Genomic DNA, 27,811 nt, shown 5'->3' with positions numbered 1-27,811 from the left:
ACCCTTTACAGATTCGATTGATGTATTGCTCTTATCTGTACGATTAAAACTGAAAGTGTAATTTAAGTTCTTTTCGGGGTTATCAGGAGAAAATTACTCATAACGCGTATCCGCGTTAATCGACTCCAGAGGGAGAATCAATCACTGAATCAATCTAAATATATCAGTTTATACCATCAAGACTCATGTATTAAATCAGATAAAAATAGGACCTTATGTGACATATAATGCAAGTGACATATAATGCAAATATGCACAAAATCAAGCATTTTGGGCTAAAGGTTGTCAATATATATATATATATATATATATATATATATATATATATATATATATATATATATATATATATATATATATATATATATTACATCCATCCAGCTTATAATAAAAGTGTTAAGGTCAGTGGTTGAGAATACTTATTTTTTGATATGTTAAATATGTTCTTTCTGCAGTGGTGGCATAAAAACTGCTGAAGTGAAGTGTTTTTGCTTAAGAACACCTTAAATACTCAACTGTGTGTCTGCCAGCTCATGACTTCAGCGCTGAAACATTTTTCAGCCTCAGTACTGACAGCAACTCTATTAACTGTACATAAAAGACCACTTTACTGTTTTATTAGCTTCAGATTTAACGTCCTCGGATGTTCTGAGTAAAATCTACACTCTGCACCTAAAACCTGTAACTTCTGTAGAGCTAAAACTTTCAATTTAACATTCACCACACTTAAAATAGAAACAGGGAATTCAAAAGTAGCTGAAATGCACAATAATAACACATATGGAAATATAACATTTAATACTTATAATATTGAATTTGCAGTGCAAAATATTGTGTAACGTATAATTTACAATATAATAAAATATAATATAAAAAAATAAATATAATATTTTAAACATATAAAACTATTAAATACTTATTTAAAGTAATACTTTACCCAAAGATGTAAATGTCCTCACCCTCAGGCAATCCAAGATGTACTGTAGATGATTTAGTAAATGTATAATTTCATCACTTGCTCAACAATGGATGCTCTGCAGTGAATGGGTGCCGTCAGAATGAGATTCCAAATTTTCTCAGTGAAGAAACTAATTAATTTACATCTTAGGTGGCCTGAGAGTGAATAAATACTCAGCACATTTACATTTTTGGGTGAACTATTCCTTTTTTTTAACTGCTTAAACACAAAATCTTTACTTGTCACACAATTTCTGAAAGCTGACACTCAAACACCAGAAGCACACACCAATTCTGCTAATTCTCGGCCTTTGACACAGTTTTCAATTTCATAAAACACTGTTTGCAAAACACAACACACGGTTCTCCATGTAACACACAAAAGTTTAACAGGAGTTAATATTATGGCAAAAATGTTTGCAAATGTTTGCTTTTGAGATGTGTTTGTGATATTTTGAATGCAGTGCTTCATTTTGCAAGAGATGAGAAGCATGTTGCTTTTTGTGTGTTCAATTCTTGGATTTGTGTGTAAAGTTTTGAAAAAAAAGAGGCAAAGTTTTGAAAATGTAAGGAGTTGAAAAAAAAGTTAAATACCAGTCACTCCTCTGTAGCTCTACTGCCCCCAAAGGACAAATATGGTGTATTATTAAATATATCATTACCTGTAGTTCACTTAGTTCATCAAGTGACTGCAAAGTCTTTCTCTCTCTCTCTCTCTCTCTCTCTCTCTCTCTCTCTCTCTCTCTCTCTCTTTCTTTCTTATTGAACGCAGTAGGAAATATGGAATACTTACAGTACCCATGACACTGAAGTGTGCAATCTCACATTTTTCATTCAAATGGTAGTGTGTGCTCATACACATACATACATAAAATGGATTGCATCAGTCATACAAAAAAAAAAAACAACTTTTACACACACCAACCCACAAACTCACACATCTGCACATGAGGTTGTGAATCTAGTGGAGATTCTGGTTTCAGAAATGCAGAATGTGTGATGGAAAAAGAGGTAGCATTTGAAACAAATTGCACATTTTTCTTCTTTTAAGAGCGAGGCAGAGGATGGCCAAGTGCAGAGTTTACTGCAGGACTGAGGCTGTGAAAGCACAAACTTCACATTGTGCCTCTTTATTTATTTATATAGAATTGGATTGGAATTTCTGGGGTTTGGCCCAATTCTTTAAACCACCAGTGGGGTGTGTGTGTGTGTGTGTGTGAGTGTGTGAGAGAGAGAGAGAGAGAGAGAGAGAGAGAGAGAGAGATTTTTTTATTGATGGATTGTTTGCATGATGGAGGATTCTAGTAAAGTAATTTGAAATGAAGATTGTAAAGTTAGAGAGGTTATTTTTTTTAAATTGTAAAAAAAAGAAAGAAAGAAAAAAATACAGACAGACAGACAGAGTGGGTGGTGATAGAGATCAGCCGGCTACACGCTGCAGGGAAACTGTCCCATCACAAGTTAGCTGGCATGACTTCCTGACATTAAAACAGCAGCGAGTCGTGCACTTTTATGCCAGCAGCATTTGTCAGGCTGTGCTTGAAACTTTCTCTTTGTTCAATTACAAAAATATTAAAAAATGAAAATTCCAACATCAATTCTAGACATTCTTTATGACTGACTGTCTTCTGTGGAACACAAAAGGAGATGTTTAGCAGAACGTTTATGCTGCTCTTTTCCTGATCAACTGACAATGATATGACCAGGATAGGTGTGTGCGACTAATCCAATTTTGATTTAATTAATCTAATTAATCCAATGATTAATCATGAAAACTTTTACCCTTTTAATTTATTTATGTATGGATTTATGATTATGATGATTATTATTATTTATTTTTTGCAGACTGTTTATTTGTCTTCTACTTTAGTTTCTTCTGTGGAAGTGAACCTTTACTTAAGCAACAGATAATATAATTAATTTATTTACTTATATTTAATACTATTGTTATGAATGAATGAACGAATGAAAGAATTTAAGCATGGCAATGTATATGGCAGTGTGGTCTTGGTGGATTAGATCTGCTATGCTGCTGCTGCAAAACAAGTCCAAGAGCTTGCTTCTGCCAATACATACACAGATTCAGTGCTGTGAGCATATAAGACATACTGCTGCTGCACAAATAGCATACAAAATAATCCCAACAAAGCTGGAATAAGAAACAAAACAGCCAAAATCTATATGTTGTTCTGAGCATGAACACATACTGCTGCTGCACATACAATAATATGCTTGAAATCATCCCCATGAGGCAGGAGAGAGATGAAATGATAATGCCCCCCAAAACAAGCAGATCTATTGCCAAGAAATATGTACTGCTGCTGCTCTGAGAGTGTCTGCTTTTTTTTTTTTTTTTTTTTTTGATAGTTTAGTATATTTTATTGCATATTAAGGTCAATAATGTTTGCATTGTATGATAAAATTATTAGCTTCAGTGGATCTCTGAAAGCACTGTAAACTGCTCTAGTGAATGCCAACCAGACATTTAAATGTAAAGCAGGAGGCTCATTGGCTGCGTGTGCAACATGAACCAATCAGCTTGTGCCGAGTATTTAATGCTGTGAATAACATCAATTTGCCTCAACAAGCCTTCAGCCCGCGCCATCTACAGTTTCATGACAGAACTTGGCATATATATGATAGCTTTCTGAATTTTCATCTTTGGATGAACTTCTTCTTTAAGTTAACATTTGCAGATTTATTACCAATGCAAACTAAGTTAATTGGACTTTTGCAAATGTTTGTATGTGTGTACGTAAGTGCCCTGTAATGAAGGAAAGCCTGTATTCCCCCTAGAGGGTCAGATTACAATTCATGACCAACACGCACACACACACACACACACACACACACACACACACACACACACACACACACACACACACTACAGACCCCCAAGGAACCACACATTCCAGTACAAGCAAATCCAGCACACATGCAGTCAGAAATCCAAACCCAATTGCTGTGTAGCTTCAACCACAAAGTACGAGGGCCAGGTTTATGTTCCTCACTGGAAGAAGAGTGAGCCATTTGAACAGAGTAGGTTTTGTTCAGTCTGTCTGGGCATCCCATGACGCCAGTGCTTGGCAATAAAAAACTTGCATTTGATTCTGTAAAAGCCTGTGGATGAGCCACCAACACCAATGGAGAAAGACAGAGACAATAAAAAGATACAAAAAGAGCAGAGGCACAGATGGACAGGAATGACTGGCAGATAGATGAAAAGCAGAAGGGCCTGGGAAAGAGACAGGGAGAAAAAGAGACAGAATGGGGCGCCTTTTCCTGTCTGCATTCCCCCTTCCTTTCTTCAGTCTTCGGCCCTTGGCTTGCATGTGTGTGTGTGTGTGTGTGTGTGTGTGTTTGAAGGGGGGTGTAATTGCCTCAAGGTGTGGAGAGAACAGAACTGGCTGAGATTGTGCAGTGCTGCTCCCTGTTGTGTGTCACTGTGGAGTGTGTGCATGTGTGTGTGCAAGAGAGAGAGGGAGAACAAGAGAATGAGAAAGAGCAAGAGAGGGAGGGGGACGTGTTGAAAGACAGGTGAAAACGTTGAGGCAGAGAGAGCAAAGGTATGGGGTGAAATAGGGGATAACGCATGTGCAGATTAACAGATGTCTACAAAATGGGACAACGGGCGAAAGAAAAGCAGCTTTGTAAACCACGTTTGGTCAAATTTGGAATCACATTTTGTGAAAGCTTGATCAAATGTTTTCCTTCCTTCATGCTGCATTTCCCAGATATACAATAACCCTAATTAGCAATCTATGAAACACATTTTTGTGGTCGTTCAATGTGCTGTAAGAAAAAGCTAAAGTATTTACATTTGTTAACATTAGTTAACTAGTTACATGAACTAACAGTGAAAGATATGTATAAAACAATTAGTAATCTTAGTTACTGTTAATTTTAACCTTTACTAATATGTTATTACAATCAAAAGTTCTATCAGTTATTCAATGAACCTGAACTGCCTAATCATGAACTAACAATGAACATTTGTATTTTTTGTAACTAACATTAAAAAAGGCTGGTAACACTTCATTTTACAGTGTCCTTGTTACACATTTCATGTATGGCAATGACAGTAAATTATGCATAATTACATGTAACAAACTTTAAACCATTCCCTAATCCTAACCATAATGCTATAGTATTGCATGTTGTGAATAAATATGTAATTACACTGTAACAATGAAACCTTTAAATAGTGTAACCAAAGATTAGTTATTACTGTACCAAATGTAGTTCGAGTTAATTAATGCACAAACTAAATGTGACTTTCTTATACAGAAGTGCTGGGTAAAACCAAAAACAAATATAAAAATATAATAGAATATTGTGAAAAAAAAAGTAACACAATGAAAAGCAGACTGAGCAGAGTGAGGCAGAAATAGAGAACCAGGCGCCAGATAGAGAGAGTGGACGAGTGAGAGGGAGAGAGAGGGTGGGCAGAAATTTTGGGGAAAGTTAGCACCCCACTGGGGCTGGCTTTCAGGGTTCAGTCCTCTCGAATGAGGGGAGGAAAAGGGAAAAGCAGAGAGAGAGGGAGGGAAGGTGGATCATATAAGCTGTGTGTTTGTGTAAATGTAATGCCACACTGTTGCTCTCACACTCTTCTGAAGGAAATGTGATTATAATGAGACTCATGAGTCAGCCATGCAGATGCACTGGTGTGATTTGCTGAAGAACAAACTGCCGAAATGCAACAAAAGGCTTTTCATAAAATTGCTTAATTTAAAAGTCATATATTACATGCTTTTTTTTTTTGCTCAGGAAAATGTCTAACTGCAACATCTGGAGCAAAAACTAAAAAACATGTCTGCCATCATTTAATCAAAGTTTCCTTACTGATGCAGTATCTGTAAATATGTGGAGACAAATATGTCTGTAGACTTCAGGACTGCATTTTAAATAATGCACACAATCATGAGAAACATGTCAAAGTAAGAACATTGGATGCAGACTTTGGCTGGGTCAAGACAAGTTTGGAAGACATTGCAAAAGAATAAAGAAATGTAATACAGAGTCAACGGGGACAGTTGACGTACATTTCGGCATATTTCAGTAGCAACTGTTTGGAAGAGTTACCAAAGATCTGGACAGCATTAAGTTGTGGTGCACTTGATGAAATGACAAACTGAGAGAAAAAATAAAGATGATGTAAGTTGGGAACAGAAAAATAAGAACTGAAAAGTAAAACAGTCAAGGAGAGCTGGGGCCGATGATAGGACTGCCAGTGAAAACACTGCAGAAAGAGTAATGTAGAAAGGGTTTCGCCAGGCTGTGAGTTGCCTAAAGGTGGCAGTAGGATTCAAATATAGTCACACTGTGCATCCGTAAACAACCAAACCACACTTCTTCTCTACTGGATGGAAGCGTTACCATTTTTAGTTCATTTTTGACATTTTATTGCAACTTTTATTAATATACTTTTATTGTGAAAGGACAGGAAGAGAGAAGCAGAAAAAGCCATATCAGAAATTGTTTTAAAAAATCTTGATGTTACTGTAGGCTTGGGATCTTGACTAAACAGGTTTAAATGTTTTAAGATGATCTTCAATTCAATTCAAGTTTATTTATATATGAATACCACTCATAAAAATACATACCTCGGGGTAATTTTCTGAAACACAGTTTTTACATACCTTACTGCATGTTTTACCAGGTTCAATACGAGAACCCTGGCATGTTTTTAATACGTTGATATAGGTACAGATTGCTGTGATTTTATTACAGTGCTTCAGGTACGTATTGCGGTGGTATGTCTCCATACTCCGTGAGCTACCGATCAAACCTACCGTCTATGAAGACCCATAGATATGAAGCTGGATATATGCGATGCTAACATTCAAAGGCATCAGTTTTCAAATCATAACATAATATTATCCAAGTAATTGTGCAAAAATTACGCTTTATCAATAGAAACTGTAAATTTGTGTGAAAAGGAATAAAAGGTGTCAGAGTTTTACTGCCTCTAGTGTTAATTATTTTTTTTTTTGGAAACTGCAGTGATAATGTACTCATTGGTACGTATTTCGCATCTTGCAAAAAAGTTAAAAATAAATAGAAAAAATTAATATAATTTGCAATGAGACCTTCTTTGGATTGTATATAGACCAGTGGACACTTCTCACATTCCCATTGGGAGTCAACGACACACTGGGATTCTTGGACTGTTTTTAGGGTATAGACAAAATACGTAAATTCTTTAACAGACTGAGTCTTTCTAGTTTTATTGTGTTGTTTTAAGTCTCTTGTGAACATTGTAAATACATATTTGATTTTCACTTTTAACCTTGTTATCTGACCCATCTTTTTAAACACTCAAAGCCCTCACACAGTTTAATCTGTCCCCATTTTAAATCTATGTAATTCGGCCTATTGGGCTGATTGTTAAATATGTGGTTCCCTGTCTGGGATTCGAACCCCAGTCTTCCGCGTGACAGGCGGAGATACTGTCCACTATACTTACTAAACATATTTCTGTTTTATGTCATTCTTTTAACACCTGCAATCCTCTCACACAGTAGGCTCTGACCCCCATTTTAAACTTTGTAACCCAGCCTGTTAGGCTGATCATTGCAAGGTTGTTAATTGCAATGATTATATGTCGCGATTAAACTTTGCGATTGCGATTAAACATTGCTGTTAAGCAAAATTTGGTAGTTTTATAAGTTGTTCCAGGATTAGCATCATCTGAGGTCCTCTGAGGGGGTTGGCATCATCTCTTCTTCTTCGGTGTTCAGTTATGTCAGATCTTCGTAAGGGTTGGATCCAGACTGAAGCTTGACTCATTTAAGTCCAAAGGCCCAAGACCACTAGTGAAAAATGCTTTAATTTCACATTTTCTTTGTTTAATACAAAATGTTTCATTACAAACTAAAAAAGCTGAATCAAATGGTCATCATGAATTTCAGAGTGTATGTAATGTCACACATATATAAACAATATAATTTAATTATATATATATATATATATATATATATATATATATATATATATATATATATATATATATATATATATATATATATATACAGTACAGACCAAAAGTTAGGAAACATTATTATTTTTAATGATTTTGAAAGAAGTTTCTTCTGCTCATTTTTAAAAAAAATGTAATATTGTGATATATTATTACAATTTAAAATAATTGTTTTTAAATTTATTATATATTTTCAAAATATAAATATTTTGTAATAACAATATACACTACTGGTCAGTAATTTGGGGTCAGTATTTTCTTTCTTTCTTTTTTTTTTAAAAAAAATCAATACTTTTAAATTAAATTGTTAAATTGATAAAAAGTGATAGTAAAGAAAATATATTATTAGATTTTTTCTTTTTTTAATAAATGCAGTTCTTTTTAACCTTTTATTCATCAAATATATGAGACAGCAGAAGTGTTTCCAACACTCATAATAAATCAGAATATTAGAATGATTTCTAAATGATCATGTGATAGACTGGATGTTACATGTGACACTGAAGGCTGGAGTAATGATGCTGAAAAATCAGCTTTGCATCACAGGAATAAATTTTTTTTAAAGTATATTCAAATAGAAAACTATTATTTTAAGTTGTAATAATATTTCACAATATTACAGTTTTTTCCTGTATTTTTGATCAAATAAATGCAGGCTTGATGAACAGAAGAAACTTCTTTCAATAAATTAAAAATAGTAATGTTTCCAAACATTTGGTCTGTATATATATATATATATATATGAATTGCATTTGTTTGGGTAAAATTCAGTACTGGAGAATTTTGTACTTAAGTAATTTAAAGTTGCTTATCTATCATTTTCAACTTCTAAAAGGTCAAGTTAAGATTCAAAGTATATAAAAAGGGTTCAAATTAAATTCATTGTAATTATATTTTTTAAATTATACGTATTTTACTTATTGTATACTCCAATTAGAATTACTTTCAGTGCATCTAAATTTAAACTTATGAATAGAATTGGAATTTAAAAAGACATTCTGAACGGTCCATGATGAAAAGGAAGGCGATATGTTTCATAGGAAAAGCAGATAGAGGGAGTGAGAGGATGTCATGTTTATTTGTTTTTATTTGCAAAGGTATAAATATGATGCAGGCTGACAGGATTGCTCTAGCAGAGAATGGAAGGGAAAGTTTTTTCTTTCAGCCAACCACAAAAGCACCCGCCTCGTTCCCTCCCTCTCTCGTTCCCTCCCTCGCGCTGTAATTCTTGCCCCACTCCCTCTGTTGTGGGCCGAGCTAGCTGCGGTGAGTGAAATAGCGCAGGTTGTTGAGTCACAGTATGTTAGCTGACACTTAAGAGTCTTGACAGTAAGGCTGAGTTTGACAAAGCTCAAAAACACAACAGACTCCAGAGAAAAACAGGCACGGGATGATGGTCAGCATAGAGCTGCACAGGAGCCGCTTAACTCAACGAAGAACTGTTACAGAAAAGTTCAAGTTACTTACAGAGAAGCTGCTGGCTACAGTGACAGCTACATCTGAAACAGAAGTCTCGAGTTCTTGAGACTTTCTCTTGCCATTGATAGCTCTGGCAGGAGTTCCAGATTGACTGGGAAACTCCAGACTCTACATTGTTGTTGTTGGTCATCGTCTACTGTGCTGCTTAACCGTATCTGCAGCTGACAGACAGCTTGAGACACAGTACAGAACAGAACATCTGGGACAGAGTTTGACTTCTTGGTGAAGGCTGGACATCATGTTTGACTGTGTGGAGGCTCTCGGGATAGGGGCAAGACCCCTCTTTGACGTATCCACTCAGAGTTCATGCATGCTCAGGAAAGCAAGCTCCTTCTTCCCTGGCCTAGAACCTTTCTCATGGAGCAACAACACTAGCCTGCAGTGTAAGTGTGATGTCTCTGTTACTCCACTATACTCACTTTAACTGTCTGTCCTTTTAACTCTTAGCATGTATTAAAGTATTCTAGGAGTCTGAGTGACTGTAGTATGTGCTCAGCATCTTGTCATGACTTTAATGGTACTCTTGTTAACATCCTAATGGCTGGCTGCCAGAAGTTTTGCCTAGACCACAGAAAAAAAAAAAAAAAACTTTGCTGATAAATAATGTATGTTTGCATATTTTACAAGCCTACCACTACACAATTTTACAGCTGTAAACTGTTTTTCTGTCTTTTTTTTATTGTTTAACTAACATGGATATGGATTTTTTCATTGTGATATATGCTTACAATTAATAATGGTAATGACAACAATGACATATTTATAAACTGTCTTTTTTTCCTGCAAAAGTGCCATAATTAAGAGTGTAGTGTAAAACATTGAAAGCATATAGATGTACTCTAACTACATGTTTCAAGCATTAATTTGGTGGAAACAATTAAAAATGTATATATAAATACAGCACCTATGTGTTCTAGTGAAGGATAGACTTTACTGGACACTGAAATATGTGGTTATACTGTTAAACATAAGCTATTCGATTATCAAGAATTTTTAATAAAATCCAAAACATTTATGTAAATGCAGGTAATAAGCAAATATGAAAAAATGCACACACTCTATAATGTACAGAAAACTATTTAGTCTCTCTCATGTGCACGAGTGTGAGTGTGTGTGCTTGGAGTCTCTTGTGTCACTCCATTTTGACATTAATGGATGTCTTTAATTATTCAATTATGAATACAATGAACTCAATTAAAGGATTAGGGAGTCCATAGGGCCAGACAGAGAGCAGAAGAGAACATATGATTAGGGGGTTACTTTTCATCTTTTGCTTCTTTATGGCCACAAGAAAATCCACTGGCATGTTTGTTCCATATGGAAAAGCTTTGCGTATTTATTATGAAATTTAAATGCCACTTAATGAGATCCAAGTTATTTAGCACATTCACTAAACATATGATATTAAATAAATGAACTGAAATAGCACAGTGACTCCATTATTTAAGATAATTCAAGTGCCACCAACTCGCCCAAAAAAACAAAAACAAACTGAAGATCTTCCCACTTGTTAACAGAATTCTTCAGTCTGCTGGTTTATCCCGAATTACTCTTTGGTACATGAAAAATGAACTATGGAATATGAACTACCCTCCTCATTGTCTTCACTTTAGAGTCATTTGGAGTCTGTTACATACAGTAATTGAGTAATTTAGAGATGCATTGCATCTTGGAATTTGCTCCTGTGCTGTAATGCCATTTTATAGCCAGACAAGGCCAACCCTACAATGAATCCATTGACAATGGCCTGATCTCTTTTCTCACCCCTTTTGAACCACCCTCAAGATGCAACAGCTTTGGTCTCAGAGTCGTACCTCACCAGCTAAACTTGAACTTGTTAGCTTTAGCTAGCTCAGTAGCCTTGAAATCTGTTGTGGGCAGTGTAGTCTCCAATATTAAGTGCTTAGAAACTCCTAGCTCTGGGGTCTGTGCACTTTAACTGATGCAAGTTTAGTTCTCATTTGATTGTTGGTAATGGCTGGAGATTGTGTAGACCTTCAGCAAGACCCCTCAAGGTCAAGTTGTTCTCAGTCTTGTTACTGAATGCAAAGTCATTTACTTCAACAAATTATGGCTTGGTAACACTGTTGTACTAAAATGGTGACTTTTTCACCACAATGCAGTATATTTTTAACAAATCATGATGTTTTGGCAGAATGGAGTTCATCTTTGCAGCTCTCCACATTGGATTCTTACTTGAATGGAATAATTCATTGGCTAAATTCTTGTTGAGATGTGATGAGTTCTTTGGTTAAGTTCTTGTCAGGAGCGGAACTATGACACTTAGCTGTTGACCAGGAATACGTTTTTGAGCCTGATGGTTGAGTGGGGTGTTACGATGTTCACTGAGGCTGGGGAGGAGGTGGCCAAATGTTGACTCAGCTTCACCCTGAAAAGGCTAAATAAAAGGGTCGGTTTATGGGGTACTATAAAGAAGAAAGCTTTGTATGCATGCTGTTGAATGAAAGGGGCAATCCAAGTTTAACAACTTTCTTCTAAGAAAGACAGCTCCTGTTTTTGCAGTCTTCCTTCAGCACATCAGGACATGTGTTGGTCCATGTGTGCAGAGGACCTGGAGGAGATGCTAGTTAAGGTTTATGCTTAGTTGTTCTTTGATGTTTGATAAATGAATACTTTTCGGTAAACTAAAACCATGGTTGAGTTTCACTGATTTAGTCAATCCTTATTCACTCGTTACATTTTGTCAAACAGACCAAAATTTTATATCTGATTTTACTGCATGCATAACCTGGTTTTACCTCTATGTACTTGTATTGCAAAAATCAAATATCCATATAATCCAAAATGTGTTGTTCGCTATGACACAAAGAAATATTGGGCCACTTGAGATGGACTGACTTTATATGGTAATCCAAATAAAATAACCACGGCGCTTTTCCAGCAAGTCCAGGTGCCTCGTGAGCCTCATGAAACCATCCTAAAATTGATCTTACAATCATCTCTCAAATATGCGTATTATTCATAAAATGAACGTACGTACAGAAAACGCACGTATGCATCTCTTTCAGCTGTGAAATCTATGAAGCACAAATGGTCTTGAACTTGTGCACAAATAAATGGTTTCAGCTCTCTGCCCTGTAAACAACTCATAATTTATGTCATTAACCCATAACAGATGTGACGCTAAGCACCTTTCCATGTCAAAGCCAATTTTTACAACTATGAGCACTTACGTGGATTTAAGCGTACGCACACTCTAATATCAAATAATAACAAACGCTAGCTTTATAAATGAGGCCCCAGGTGTCCCCCACTTAATTTCCAGTGATATCGTCAATTTGATTACACAGATACTATTTAAACTGATCTGAGCTGGATGATGACATCACTGAATTCAATGATGCATTATTGACACACTATTTTCCAATTTAATGCTGTTTAGTTGCTTTGTCACAATCTGTAAAAGCGCTATATAAATAAAGATGAAAAGTGCTTCAACCAAACAAAAAAAGTCTAAATGAAAATCTGAAAATATCTATGATCCCAGAAAACACATGTGCTCATAAAATGCATATGCACTGTAGAGTAAATCACAATCTTGCATGATTACTGTGAAGGTAGGTTTAGGGGTGAGGTGGGGTAAGGTGTGGTCATTCGTACATATTCATATGAATTAGCCACCTAGTAAAATATGTACAAATTGCCGTGAGATCAGGTTGGACCATGTAAAAAGTCCTCAAATTGCATTTAAATAAACACACATTTTGATTGGTAATGACAGTCATACGTCATTTCATGACGACAGACGCAACACAACACTGTCATTTTTTTTATGTCTGCTACAGGGCACTAAACTTTAAAATGCAAATATAGGTCGTAATAAGGTGCTTGCACAAACAACCTGTAGGGTTGTATTTTGTTGGAGCACATTCTAGAGCTATGAATGCATTAGATTTAGCCACAGGTCTTCTTCAGTCTGAACTTAACGTTACATGAATCAAACACTGTAACACATTTATCAGCCAGTGAATAATACTCAATAATGACTATATATTGGTTAAATAATAGCTTTAAATGTATGTGTGTCCATTTATGTGTAACTTACTGCACGCATTATTATTCTGATCTTATTTTTTTTTAATTTCATCCCCTTTCTCATTAAATTAAATTAAATGTATTATTATTATTTTTTTGATGACTGGACAGTTTAGAATTTACAGAAAGCAAAACTGTGTGCAAGAGAGGGTGGCATGATTGGGAAATGTTCTCAATATGGGATTCACCCGTAGCACAACAGACCTGTATGTTGGTGCACTGCCCACAAAGCTTTTAGTGCCGGCCCTCTTTCTCATTTTTACCTCAATTTCTATCAACAGTATTAACATCCAGCTTTATTCATGTTCACAGTCTGGTCATGGCTGACAGCTGAACTGGTCAAGCATAGTGTATGTTTAGTAAGTAGTTTCACACAGGTGCTAGTCTGGATGGAGTACAGCTTGTTATAGGATTAAATGAGCTTTTAGTCAAGCCAAAGACTGTGGCTTTTGTTATGTGTGTCTCTTGTGTATGCAGAAAACAAGAATCGCTTTAGTTCACAGGCACGAGAATTATGTGATTTAAAAGCTGAAATATTTTAGGGCATTATTTTCAAAATGGTGACATGCCAGGGCAGGGAAAAGTCTGTATGTGTATCAGTGTTAGGTGCTCCGGTTTCCCCCACAATACAAAACATGCTGGATAGGTAAATTGGAGACAATAAATTGGCTGTTGGTGTGATTGTAGTAAATGTGTGTATGTCTGTGTGTGTGTGTGTGTGTTAGTCCTGTGATAGCCGTTTTCCTGTCTGCACTCAGCATCCTACAGAGGACATGTGATTTGAAAAATACATGTATGTATGCATGCATAACTCCTAAAGACTGACCCTTCATGACTTAACTCTAACCCTATCCCAAAAAATCCTCTAAGTGCACACACAGTTTGTATGAATATTAATCAATTACACCACTACTACTGATAAAAGACCACTATTATTGCTACTAATAATACATAAAAAATATTATTAAAACAAATGAGTATTTTAAACATTGAGTGGAGCTTCCTTTAACTGTGCTGTACAGCAGTCATTTCCGGAACCACTTATGAGGAATACAACCATTCATTACAACACACACGAGCAGTGGTGATCATACAGTTTCAAACGTTGTCTAGCTTGAACAGGGAGGGACATAAGACATTGTAAAGTGCTCATGGAAGAGATGACTTTTCAGCTGTTCGAACATAAATTTACATCACAAAATAAAATGTTATTTTAAAAATAAATTATGTTTTATTTGTTAAACTGAAAATAAATATACTGCAATATTAATTATCATCCCCAACCATGGTCTCATGAACTACATATCTCAACCTGTGGTGAGAGGACGTTTTTTGTTTGACTTCTGGACTTATATAGATATGTATACTTTTAAATATACATACATTTCAGTCAGTTTCTTTAATTTGAAGACATATGCATTGTGCATATGCATTAATATCTAAAGGAACACTGGGGAATATGGACAACATTTTTCATAATTAGTAAATAAATAATAAGTAATTATTACTATAAAAAATAGTAAATAAAGAACTACTTTCAGTGCCCTTATAGAGGTCCAGTGGAGGACTGTACACACCATGAAAGATCAGAGCACACCACTGGTTAGTTTAACAGAACATGTTTGTTTAATATGAGCGGTTATGTAAGAGTAAAACAGGCTAATCAAACGAGGTTTTAATGCCTCGTTCCATCAGGCCAAAATGGTCAGAAACGTTGGCATTTACAGCATATACTGTAGCAAAAACCGAACCCCTAACATAAGGTTCTGGAGGCAAACCTGAATTGACCCAACTTGTTAAATTTCTCAGTAGCACTTCAAGTCGAATGTTGGTGAGATGTTACAAACTCTAACAACATGCAGAAAGCCTGTAAAACTGACTGCGTCAGCATTTGACTAAAAAGAGTCAAGACAAATACTGTTGTCTTTTAAAGGCATTTTTTTTTATATGAAAAGAAACTATTCAAACAGCTCCACACAACTGACTATTATAGAGCTCTTGGTGATCTTTAAAATGTTCTTCTTTGCGTCTGTATAAAAAGTTTTGTTTTCACTTAAAATCAGTTTGATGACTACTAATGACTAATTTGCGTTTGTCCAAATTTGAAGTTAAAGAGCATTAAAAGCTTCATGAATGCTTTAGTGTAGTTTTGAGTTGACTCAATCATGCAGTTCAGTCCATCCACACACACAACCATGCAGAAGAAATAAAAGAAGCATTCATCTCTGTCTGCAAACTATTGTGTGTGTGTGTGTAGATCCTAAATATAGTGGACATATATAACAATTGTATGAGTGATTTTGACAGTGATCTCAGTGTTCGATCCATTTGTTTTCATTCAATAACTGATTCATGAATTTCATTTCGCTGTTTGCTTTAACAACATTATTCTTTTTTTCTAGTACATTCATAATGACATGGGTTTCACTTTATTTTACAGTCCTTTTCTGCATGTACATGCTATTGTACTGATTACACACAGTAAATGGCAGTAAAAAGGTACTAACCCTGAATCTAATCCTAAACCATGAACAGTTTTTACATTTTATGTATTGAACATGTAAACCTTTTTGCTTATGTAAGGTTAAAGACCAGTGGCTGAAACTTCTACAAATTTACTAAAACATAGTCATGTCTGAATCTATGTCTAATTCATTAAATAACAATATACCATCAGACACATGTTGCCTATATAGAAAATAATTTCTTTCATTTAACTGTCTCTTCTGAAAGCTCCATCTGCTTTATTTCAAAATGGACCCTATCCTCCTCAAGTCAAAACTAGTGTGTTAAATATAACAAAGAAAGAAAATGAAATAGAAACAGAATAGCATTCAATCTTTCTTCCGCTTTATGTCTGTCAGTCATTTCTCCGGTGGCGCCAGGTTTCCATCAGTGCTGGATGTTTTCAGAACCGCTCTGTGTCACTCAAACATCGCTGCCAAATAAACACATAAAGCCAATTCAGCCTAAGTTACTACTTAAACACAGTGATCAGGTTGCGTTCTCACCCACTCACTCGCCCATCACCCTCGGCCTTGTGTTTCACAGAACATTACGTGTAAGAACTCTGTCTATCAGCATTCCAGAGACCTAGACGTGTTGATATGCATGGCAGAACTGCACAAAATCCAAAGAAAAACAATACCAGTGCTTAACCCTAACCTACATTTTTTTTTTTTTTTTGTGAATCTGTATACATATGCGGCAGATAGATGTATTTGTCGTTATTTATATTATTTTGATGCTGTGTAAAGTTAAAATGAGTTCAACAAAAATGCAACTTGTGACTCTGTGTTCTATTTTATTTCTGTATACATATATATATATATATATATATATATATATATATTTTTTTTTTTTTTATACACACACACACAAACACACACATACACATTCATTTTTTAATGTTTTTTTTTCTTTGTTTTTTTTTGGCCAAGTCTACTTTCATTCATTAATCACAACAATAGTAAAAACAGTGATATGGTTAAAATATATTAACATTTTGAATGTTTTCTATTGGAATATATTTTAAAATGTATTTTATTCCTGTGATGAAAAGCTGTTTTTTCAGCATCATTATGCCAGTTTTCATTGTCACATGATCAAAATCCTTCCAATATGCTGATTTGCTGCTATTATTTATTTATTTAGTTATTTTTTTATCAGTGTTTGTATATTTATTAAGATATATTTCCTGAATGCATAATTTTGCAAAAATAAATTAATTAACAATTTACACAGAAATGTCACACAAACTGGGTTGAAAAGACTATTGTCATTGTTCCTCTCACAGCTTTGCTTTCATTCCAGTCAAATCATACACAACATCTACCCTGACTAAGTTCCACAAATTTTGAATATCTGCTGTTGGCAAAAAAAAGAAAGGGTTGTGACTTTGGAAAGTCTTGACCAAAGATTTCTGTGGCGTTTGGAAACAAAATGTCCTTTCATACATATTGCGTATTTTATCTCAGCTGAGGTTACGATTAGATCATTGGCAGTATTTATGTGACTCTCAGTTCACGTTCATGTCTCGAGAAGCCAAAACTGCTGTCAAAGCCAAGGTCAAAGTGAAATTCACCCTCTCTCACACATTCTTCATTTGTCTCTTCCAGCCTCCCCCATCCCCAGCTCCCCCTGTTTCTTTATGAGCTTTCTCATCTATACCTTCTCTCATTTTGCTCTTGTTAAATGGTGCCCATGGAGGAAGAGTGGAGGACAGAGGGAGTAGAAGAAAGAGAGAATGAGAGGCACATTTGGGGGATCTGCTCCATTCAGCAGGAGGAGGGGGCGAAGGCCTCTGTGGGCCGTAAAATCTGGAGTTCTGAAGACCCAGTTTTAGCTGTTTTTCTCTCATTTTTTACAAGTGGAGAGTGAGGGGACAGCTGCTGATGGTGTGAATGGCTGGCCAAGGTGACTCACTGCCAATAAACTGCCGGTCAGGCAGGCCTCAGGCCTCGGTCAGACCACAGACGGGCTTTACGGGTGATCTTGAGACTGGACCTCTAGTAAAAAGCCAGTCATCCTGGCCTGAGGAATTTAGGGTCCAGGAAACAAGAGCATGAGGGGGGAGAGGTGAAAGTTGAACAGAGTGACAGTGTGGACTTACGCAAAATATATTACACTGGATTCACATGGTGGTGTATAAATTGGGCAAACCGTGTTAGATTATATGTCTGCGTCTCTATGGCTGGTTCAGGGATGTTTGTGAATCTGACTGTGGTACCATTTGGTGTGCGTGACAGCATGTCGAACACATGCTGAGGTGTCAGTCAAAACATATTATCAATTCATCCATCTGTCCTGGAGCTTAGATTTTCCCATCTCTCTTCTCTTTCAACACCTCCTCCCCTCAGTGCACACACTTAATATTTATCTTCGAGCTCAGACCCCTGGGCAGACGCCTCTTAATGGATTTGACGACTTCAGTCATCAACCATCCAGTTTTTGTCTCTTTCATTCTAAATATGCTAATATTTTTAAACAGAAACACATTCCGATTCAGTCGTTATTTTTGATGGTGCAGTGCTGTTAAATAATCTCACAACTTTGCCCAGGCTTCCTCTTAACAATTACTCAGGGAAAAGAGGGTGAAAGAGGCTTTGTTGTTTAAAGTGAAAATAGATGTTTAACATATTAACGGTGAAATAGATTTTTTATATTTTTGAAGAGTGGTGATGTTTTCCAGTGCAGAACTTGCCTGTGTGGATAGAACGTTTAACAACCCCTCTGAAGTTTTACCTTTCTAATCTCCACTAATTGTCTGCTCCTTTTCTTTCTGATTTCTGCAGCGGTGGAGACCCAGAGCACAAGCTCAGAGGAGATGGTTCCCAGTTCTCCTTCTCCACCCCCCCCTCCTCGTGTCTATAAACCCTGCTTTGTGTGCCAGGACAAATCTTCTGGCTACCATTATGGAGTCAGCTCTTGTGAGGGCTGCAAGGTACGCAAACCTGTACAGTTTATATACTTTTGACCAACTTGTTCATCCACACTAATTTTTATTTCTCAAATTATATTTATGGTTTGGTCCAAACCTAAAAATCCTTACACTTTGATTTAAAACTGATCAAACAAAATATGTTGACAGACAAGCATGAACAAACAAACAAACAACATACTTTTTATAATAAGACCATACCATTCTTAATCCACAGATTTTATTTGGACAAAGCCTAAATATTACTTAAACCCCAAGATAAAACTAAAAACATTATGTTAGTCACTGTTTAATTTAATATGTCTATTTGTTTGTCCTATGAAGAGTGGTATTTGTTTTTAGACAAGTTTCGGATGCACTTTAAAAACATAAAATAAACAAAACAAAACATGAGAATGCATTTTCCAGTTTTAATCATGTTTGAACCTTGTAGTGGGAAAATGCATCCTAATGGGAAGACTTAGACAGATAAGATACTTCTATTGCATGTAATTACATTATAAAACATCACATGGATAAAATAAGCATATGTGATGATTTGAGTGCTGCCACCTAGTGATACTGCCAAGATCAAGACAAACACACTCTTTAGTGCCCTCTGCTGATTTATTTGTTGAAGTTAATACAATCTGTTCTCTATTACACAAATAGAGTTTCTTTCTCTCTCTTATCTTCATAACAGGGTTTTTTCCGTCGCAGTGTCCAGAAGAACATGGTGTACACCTGCCACAGAGACAAAAACTGCCAGATCAATAAGGTGACACGGAACCGCTGTCAGTACTGCCGGCTGCAGAAGTGCTTTGAGGTTGGCATGTCTAAGGAAGGTAAAAATCAGAGCAGTACGTCACCATCTATACTATTCTCAGTTCACACAAGCAATAAAGACATGCAAGCTGTAGTTGAAGTGAATTCATGACTTTGTGTAAAGCATATGCATGATTGCCTCAAAAAAGTCGTGTTCTGAACTACCTGGTATGAATGCAACCCTAAAGAAATTCTCTCTCTATATATATTTTTTTATGTATTTTTTTATTCATGTATGCTACATGGTTGACTTAATTTTGTGTTGTTCTTCATCTTTAAGCGGTTCGGAATGACAGGAATAAGAAAAAGAAGGACATCAAAGAGGAGGTGGTTCTTCCAGAAAGCTACGAGCTGAGTGGAGAACTGGAAGAACTGGTTAATAAAATCAGCAAAGCACACAAGGAAACCTTCCCTTCGCTCTGTCAGCTCGGAAAGTACACGACTGTGAGTCCTGAGCTCCCACATTTTAATTCATATTCACATGCATCCTTCTGTCTGTCAGCTAAATAAAGATGAGCAGGACTGTGTGGGCCAAGATCATACAAACAATCAGCACCAATGTAGTCACATTACACATCCATCCTTCTATCTATCCATCTATCTATCTATTGTATGGAGATGTATGGATAAGTATACTCAAAGTTTTTTCCTGTTTTACTTTTCCTTAAGAATTCCAGTGCGGATCATAGGGTTCAGCTGGATCTTGGACTGTGGGATAAGTTCAGTGAGCTCTCCACAAAGTGCATTATAAAGATTGTGGAGTTTGCCAAACGTCTGCCAGGTTTTACTTCACTCACCATCGCAGACCAGATCACCTTACTGAAATCTGCCTGCCTTGACATACTGGTAAATACAATAAAAACATCAAGTTTATGTTTTAGGGGGAGTGCAAACTAAATTAATTCTTGCATTAAAAGACTAGATGTAGCACAAGGGAAGTTCTAAGTAGTAAATACAACAATAGATACCACACCTTAAAGGGATAGTTCACACACACACACACACACACACACACACACACACACACACACACACACACAAAAGAAAACATTATTTACTCAACCTCAAGAAGATATTTTGCAGAATGAGGTTAACCTGCTTTTTGGTGTGTGTTCAGCAGAATAAACAACCTTACAAAGATTATTTTTTTTTATCACTTTAAAGCCATTTTATTCTGCATTGAAAAACGCACACAAACTGCAACAGTCATATTCATCTGGTTTTGTTGGATCAGTGTGTAGACGCCCTGTCAGTGTGTGTTGGCATTGGTCAGCACTTCTTTGTTTGTCATCTGAGGGGTGACATACTTTAACATGGTGACTGTCAGTTTTGTTCTGTGTCTGTTTGTGCAGTGTGAATTGGCCATTGGTCCAAAATTCAGTGCACATGGTGTGGGATTCTAAGAAAAAAATAAAAATAACATAGACATTGTGCCCTTTCATGTACTGTAGGTTGTTGTTTTTTTTTTATTGTGAAATTCAACTTTGCAGATGTTGCGGATTTGTACTCGCTACACACCAGAACAGGACACTATGACCTTTTCGGATGGACTGACCCTCAACAGAACACAGATGCACAACGCTGGCTTCGGTCCACTCACAGACCTGGTGTTTGCTTTCGCTGGGCAGCTCCTGCCTCTGGAGATGGACGACACAGAGACAGGGCTCCTTAGTGCCATCTGCCTCATCTGTGGAGGTACTGCTGTCGCTCAGGGTGTCGTTAACTTCTTCTCCAACTACTTACAGATAGAAACTCTATTGCGTGTGGAAACTATGACTTGTGTTATAGCTGAGTAAGTTCTGTGATGTGCTAGTCTTATCTCTGAATTTAATTTTTTGCACCTTCAGCAGTAGTTGTTCTGATTGTCCTGCTTCTTTGCTCAACATTTTGACTCTACAGTTGGTTTTATTCCTTTTGCTGTCATTGAACTCTGATTGACGTCATGCCTTTCTGTGTCTGGATGAATGAGTAGACCGCATGGACCTGGAGGAACCTCATCGGGTGGACCAGCTACAGGAGCCCCTGCTAGAGGCGTTAAAGATCTACGCTCGCCGGCGACGCCCGAACAAGCCTCACATGTTCCCACGAATGTTAATGAAGGTGACTGACCTCCGAGGCATCAGCACTAAAGGTACGCATTATTTATGTCTGTGTGGTACTCAGTATGAAGAATGTGATAAAGTCTTGGAACTTTACATTGCGATATGTTTAAAGCGCACTCACCCAGTTGAAAGCTGATTACTTCTACTCGATAAAAACTCTACTGCACACTAAAATTCTTCATGAATTTGCTTAGATCTGAAAATCTAAGGTCCTACCAGAGACTCAAGCAGGTTTGGGTGCAAAATTGATTTAGAGGGCTGCATTGGTCAGAACATTTCGCGGGAGACCCGCGGGGAATGGTGGTGTGTAGTAGAAATGGAGTCAACACAAGAAGTTGAGAAGAACATTAAAGCTGCTGTTTACTTGACAAAAGCAAAGCAAGGCAAGTCAGACATCTGGAAACAATTCTCATTTGCCACTGAAAAAAAGGGGAAAGAGTAATTTCCTGTCCCCTCAAAATTCACACGTTTTATTTTGAGCATTCCCGCATCTAGTGTGCCATCAGAGAGGGCATTCAGTGTGTATGGGCGGATCTTGGAAGAAAGACGCACAGATCTTTTAGTATTATTTATTTTCTTTTTTTTCAATAGCCTGTTAATCAAGCTATTGTGAATGTGAAATCTGTGAGATTTTTTTGAAAGCATTCTATTTTGTTTTATTTATTTCGTTTTGCATTTATTTTGTTAAAAGTATATCCTAGCGTATTGTCTTGTAAGTTGTCTGTGTTTATTTATTTAATGGTAAAGTTATTTCCTAGTTAATGGTTTGGTGCATGTACTGTATGCAGTAGGCCTAGCCTACTTTTAAAAACTGAGGTGCCGCTAATTGCGGTTTTAATGGTTAATGTTTTATAACGCTTATAAAAAAATACCCAATGTTTTTGTCATGTGTGGTGCTTTGCTTTAGCATCGGTTACTTCATATTATTGAAATGCAATCATGTTTAAATCTGTTATTCTGGATGTTAACTAGAACAAGTTTTTAGTCGGAGTACCTATTTGTGTACATTTTTCACAAGCTCTGAGATAAAGTCAGCAGGCACACGGACACAGATACACGTTAGCACTGACATTAGCCTTGGATCTCAGGTTATTTTAAATGGCATGTGCTTTTGCTGAATGTAGCCAAAAAGACCCAAGTTCTTTTAAAATCTGACAACTTTCCATTATTTTGTTTATTAATTTATGCATGTTGGGTCCAAGAAGTTGGGGTTGGGTACAGATCTCAGGACCTGAGAGTACCTCTGCAACACACTGATGATAAATGTGTAAAATATGGACCTAAATTAAGATATTAAAACACAAAACAGTAAGAAGATCATCTTTGTGTGTTTGTTCAGGAGCAGAGCGAGCCATCACTCTAAAGATGGAGATCCCAGGTCCCATGCCTCCTCTGATCAGAGAGATGCTGGAGAATCCTGAGGTCTTCGAGGAGAGCTCTGATTCTAAAGACACTGGTGCTTCTGCCCCACCGCCTCCTGCCATCCAAGCCATCAAACGTGAGAGGGATGAGGAATCTGCTCTGGAGGATGAAGAGGACGAGGACGATGAGTGTGCGGAGGAGGGACGGGACCGAGCAGGGGACAGCGAGGATGAGGAATGGGGACTCCTGCAAGTGGACATGGGTGGAGCTAGAAAGAGTGCGACTGGAAGAGCACAGTGACCGCCATGTATGCGGGTCTGATACATACAGATAACAGCGGACAACATTTATATTCCAGACACCTGATCAGTTGATACAAACAAAGTCATTCAGTCAAGCAATTTTCCATAATGAAAAAAAAAGCTTCATATGACAAAAAACAAACAAAACATGCAAAACTTTGCACATCTAGTTTTCCTCAACTTTTCAAAAACAGTAAAAAAACTAACAATAAAAAGAGAAAACCTTAAGAACATGCCAACACTGTTACTTCAGACAGTGTTTCTCTAACTAAAAAGAGAGAAATTAAAAATAATGCAAGACCAGAGAAAGATACGCCACAGTGCCATATCTGGAAGTTGCTTGTATGCATATTTTGTACTTCATTTGGAGATGCCAAATATTCTAGAATGCACCCCAAAGCCTTGTTCTGTAGGGGGAAAAAAAAGTATATATATATATATATATATATATATATATATATATATATATTTAATGAGTGCATGTGGATACCTAATCAGAACTGATCAATGAAAAAAGAAAAAAAAAAAGAATTCAACACAATGGTCTAAAAACATACATTTACTACATAATGTAACTTTGTACTCTTGATGTTGCATTGTCTCAGTTATATTTTATTGTGAATATTTTCATCAACTCTGTGCTTCTCTCAGTGTGTTATTATGTGTTATTGATGACATGCCTCTTTACGAAACACTCCAAATTCCCACACAGCCCTACAGCCATACAACTCTACATCCAAATTTGACACTTACACCAACCTTAGGTTTTGGGCATTAGATGATTAAAACATTTAATTTAAAGATTGGAAGAAAAATACATCACATTATTACATATCAAACCTTTCACTCAGGGCAAATAAAGGACCAACGGTGATCTACATGTCTCAGAACATGTGTGCACTATACATATATTTTGTCTTCAAATATTCTATATAATTAAGCAAAAAGTAACATTTAAAGCTAAAATGTAACATTTTTCTCTGGGATTTAGAAGAGTAGTGTGATTAGATATTAAAAGCAATAACACCGACATGTTAGATAAAAAAAGGAAGCAGAACTCTAGAGTGTCAAACATAAGCCGAACATCTCAGCATAAATGAGCAGTGGTGTGCACAAACTGTTCCTTTCAGTCTCGTAATAACTGACTACAAATACATTAGTTTCTTTTTCAGGTAGTGAAAGAAAAATGTTAAAATTATTGGGCTGTATAATAAAAGAGTTTCACAGCTCCAGCAGATCAGAGAGGCTTTCAGAAAGTGACTGTATTGCTTTGATGGATGTTCATCAAACTATATATTAATAATAAAAACAAAACTCAAATTTCGGTAACATCAATCAGAATTACCGGCTTCATAAGAGTGGTCACTTTGTACAGTTCATATCATAAATAATGGAAAAGTTGTTGAAGTCAACCAAAGATTTTTATTTTTTTTACCCTAACCAATAAGGCATTTTTAACACTACAACAGTATTCTTTGAAGTGCGTTGGATCACCATGTATTTATTAATATTCCATATAAATATGGTAATCATTCGGTACAAAAACCTGTATGTTAATACCATGGTATTGAATGATTGCCATATTTATATGCCATGGTGTTTACATTTTAATACAAATATGCTTCAAAACTTCAAAGAGTACTATGGTATTACCATGGTATATGTCAAATAACATGCTATTACTATGTTAACAGTTATTTGTAGGTGAGAATTATCATAGAGTAGGATGTTTTTGATTAAAAAGCACTCTACAAAATTAGGTCTATAGCGAGTTCTGTAGTCTATAGCATTTATTCAGTACCCTTTTTGTCCTTCTGCCCTGCTAAGGTCTGTGCACGCCACTGATGACAACGTTATACCTCCTCACATGACAGAACAGTGTTACCAAAACAACTCATAAGCTTCTGATTATGTTCTGATATATAGAAGCAGCACAGCAAGATATTTTTGGATAGAGCCATATGGTTTAAGGTTGTAAGCTGCGTGCATGCATAGTTGCGTACTATTTGCTTAAAACATGATATCTCTTTTCTACTTTGATTTTTCTACTTTTGTGTCACTGCAAACCATTTTATTTTAATACGTCAAGAGGACATCTCAGACTTTTTGTCTTGTTTTGAAATGTTGTTCTCTTAAAATGTTTTCAAACACAAACACATCATAGGCTATACATATTATTTTATTTATTGCTTATTTATCCTCATCTTGTTACATATTTGTTCTGTCTGTAGTCAGTGATGCATGTTATGAACTGGGTTTTTGACTGCTCCCATAATTCCTTGTCTATCTCTTATTGATATCCTCTCACAGTGTGGAGGAGTTTGTCTGTATGTACCGCCATTGTAATAATCAGCCAAAATGTAGATGTGCTTAGACAACAAAATGAGATCATTCCCATTGATCTCAGAACAGAATGAATGCATGATTACCACAGAGTGCGCTGGATAAATCTGCAGTGATCATAAAGTCTAGCAGCTTCATGTAAATGCACTGATCCGGATATGTGACAGGGTAAATATGGCCTGCAGCGGCAGCAGCAAACGGTGCTACTCAGCACAATTAGCTGATCTCTTCTTAGACCAAAGACAAATTAGCAGTTTTCGTTTTGGTGTGTACATGCATTCACACATGGTGTGTTTGTTATTACCAAGAGTACATAGCCAAGCCTCTGGAAATATGATAAAGGTCCCTAGAAACGCTTTAACCCTTCCAAGTCAGTTTAGCATTGATAAATGTATAAATGTAGCAGTCCACGGCAAAGTGTAATTTAAGAAGGCCACAGGATATTAATGTGTTTGCGAAATGTGTGTTTTTTTTTTTTGGCATACTTTCCCCTCGTATCGTAAACTAAACATGATATATTGGATTTAATTCAAGACTTTTTTTTTCTTTCTTAAATAGTGTTTCTCTTTTGTGCTTGTATTTTGTCATTTAGTGCAGTAGAGGTCAAATGTTTCCTTCATGAAGAATTTTTTTTTTTTGGTGGTTTGGAATATGTGTACATTACTTGTTTGTTTATTTGCATTATTTGTTGCTAAATTTGTCATTTTATTTGTGACTTTGTCTCTTCTGGGTTTTACGACATAGGAAACATGGTGGGTCATTTAAGAGTTAGAACTGCTAAGAAGAATACTTATTAGGTTTGTGTTTTAATACATATTTTTAATCTTACAAAATTATTTGTATTGATCTTTCTTTGTTTGCATTTTCTTCTTTGTTTTCTAATTACTAAAAGTCGTTAAATATGGTTTCACAAACTATGTTCTTGTAAAAAGGATATCTGTTTTTATATTATTATTATTTTAGCAACGTTTTAAATATAATGGCATTTGATGTTTGCTTGTATTTTTCCCGCCATGCCTCATCTCCCCATTCTGATTTAGCATTTTCTTGTTTTTAGCATTTATCTCGGTTATGTGCCTTGCAAAATATGTTTCAAATACCTTGCACAATTGTTACATCTTACTGTACATGCAAGTTGAAGTCCTTAAGAATGAATGACTTTAAATGATGTCCACAAAATGTCTGGCTACATTCTTTTTAAAAATACTTTGTTTTCCAAATGTTTTGATTTTATAAAAAAAAAAACATCATCAAATTGAGTAGTCATACTTTCCTGCTCAACTAGGAGAGGTAACTTTTTGTGTTTTCTTATACAGCATTTATCTTCATCTATCTTTACTATAGGAAATTATATTTATATAATATACTATTTCATAATAGAATATAATTCTGAGTTGCAGGTTCAACAATTTGTTAATGGGACAATACAATACAGTGAGATTTTAGGGCAAATACATACAGTAGGCAGTTAGTGTGCATCTCTCATTGAAATCTTCTGTTGAAAATAACCAGACTTAACACAGATGATGTGCATCAATTGTTTTAGACTCCTTGGCACTACACCAGTTTTGGTTAGATGGGTCATTCTTTATAATAAATAGAGAACAAAAATGCCGGCAAAAAGAATATAACTAAATGAATGACTGCTATTAATAAATTTCTTTGAACAAGATTGATAATGTGCTTCACATTATTATTATTATTTGAACCTGCCAGCAGCAGGCATGTTAGTAGGCTTCTGGTATATTGTATTCCCTTGTTTTATGTGCCTCTGTCTTCATGTATATTTAATATGTTAGAAATAAGGCTACTGTAATATAACCTCTCACCAGTGGATTTCACTGGAGGAAGCTTTATTATGGATTATGGATTCTCCATTATTTGTCTGGACTCTCATTCTGAAGGAACCCACTCACTGCAGATGATCCACTGGAGAGCAAGAGATGTAATGCTACATTTCTCTAGATCTATTCAGATGATAACA

At 36.0% G+C, this 27,811-nt stretch overlaps 1 protein-coding gene across 4 annotated transcripts in view; it reads left to right on the top strand.

The window, feature by feature from the left end:
- LOC132126563 (retinoic acid receptor gamma-A-like) overlaps positions 1-23,899 on the top strand; it is a 40,109-nt gene extending 16,210 nt beyond the window's left edge. The window contains exons 1-8 of one of the 4 annotated variants that reach the window (XM_059537876.1): positions 9,187-9,801; positions 18,769-18,917; positions 19,597-19,753; positions 19,999-20,162; positions 20,388-20,564; positions 21,209-21,413; positions 21,691-21,849; positions 23,160-23,899. In XM_059537876.1, coding sequence (XP_059393859.1) covers positions 9,657-9,801; positions 18,769-18,917; positions 19,597-19,753; positions 19,999-20,162; positions 20,388-20,564; positions 21,209-21,413; positions 21,691-21,849; positions 23,160-23,482 — 1,479 coding nt within the window. In that variant the 5' untranslated portion in view covers positions 9,187-9,656 and the 3' untranslated portion in view covers positions 23,483-23,899. Of the gene's footprint in view, positions 1-9,186; positions 9,802-18,768; positions 18,918-19,596; positions 19,754-19,998; positions 20,163-20,387; positions 20,565-21,208; positions 21,414-21,690; positions 21,850-23,159 lie in introns of those variants that run through there. The other 3 variants (XM_059537878.1, XM_059537875.1, XM_059537877.1) reach the window with 3 other exon arrangements.
- The last annotated feature ends 3,912 nt before the right edge of the window (positions 23,900-27,811 follow it).

This window comes from Carassius carassius, chromosome 44, assembly GCF_963082965.1.
Source record: "Carassius carassius chromosome 44, fCarCar2.1, whole genome shotgun sequence".
NCBI classification, from domain to species: domain Eukaryota; kingdom Metazoa; phylum Chordata; class Actinopteri; order Cypriniformes; family Cyprinidae; genus Carassius; species Carassius carassius.
Note: the sequence above shows the minus strand (reverse complement) of the source record. Positions and strands in the feature narration are given on the sequence as shown.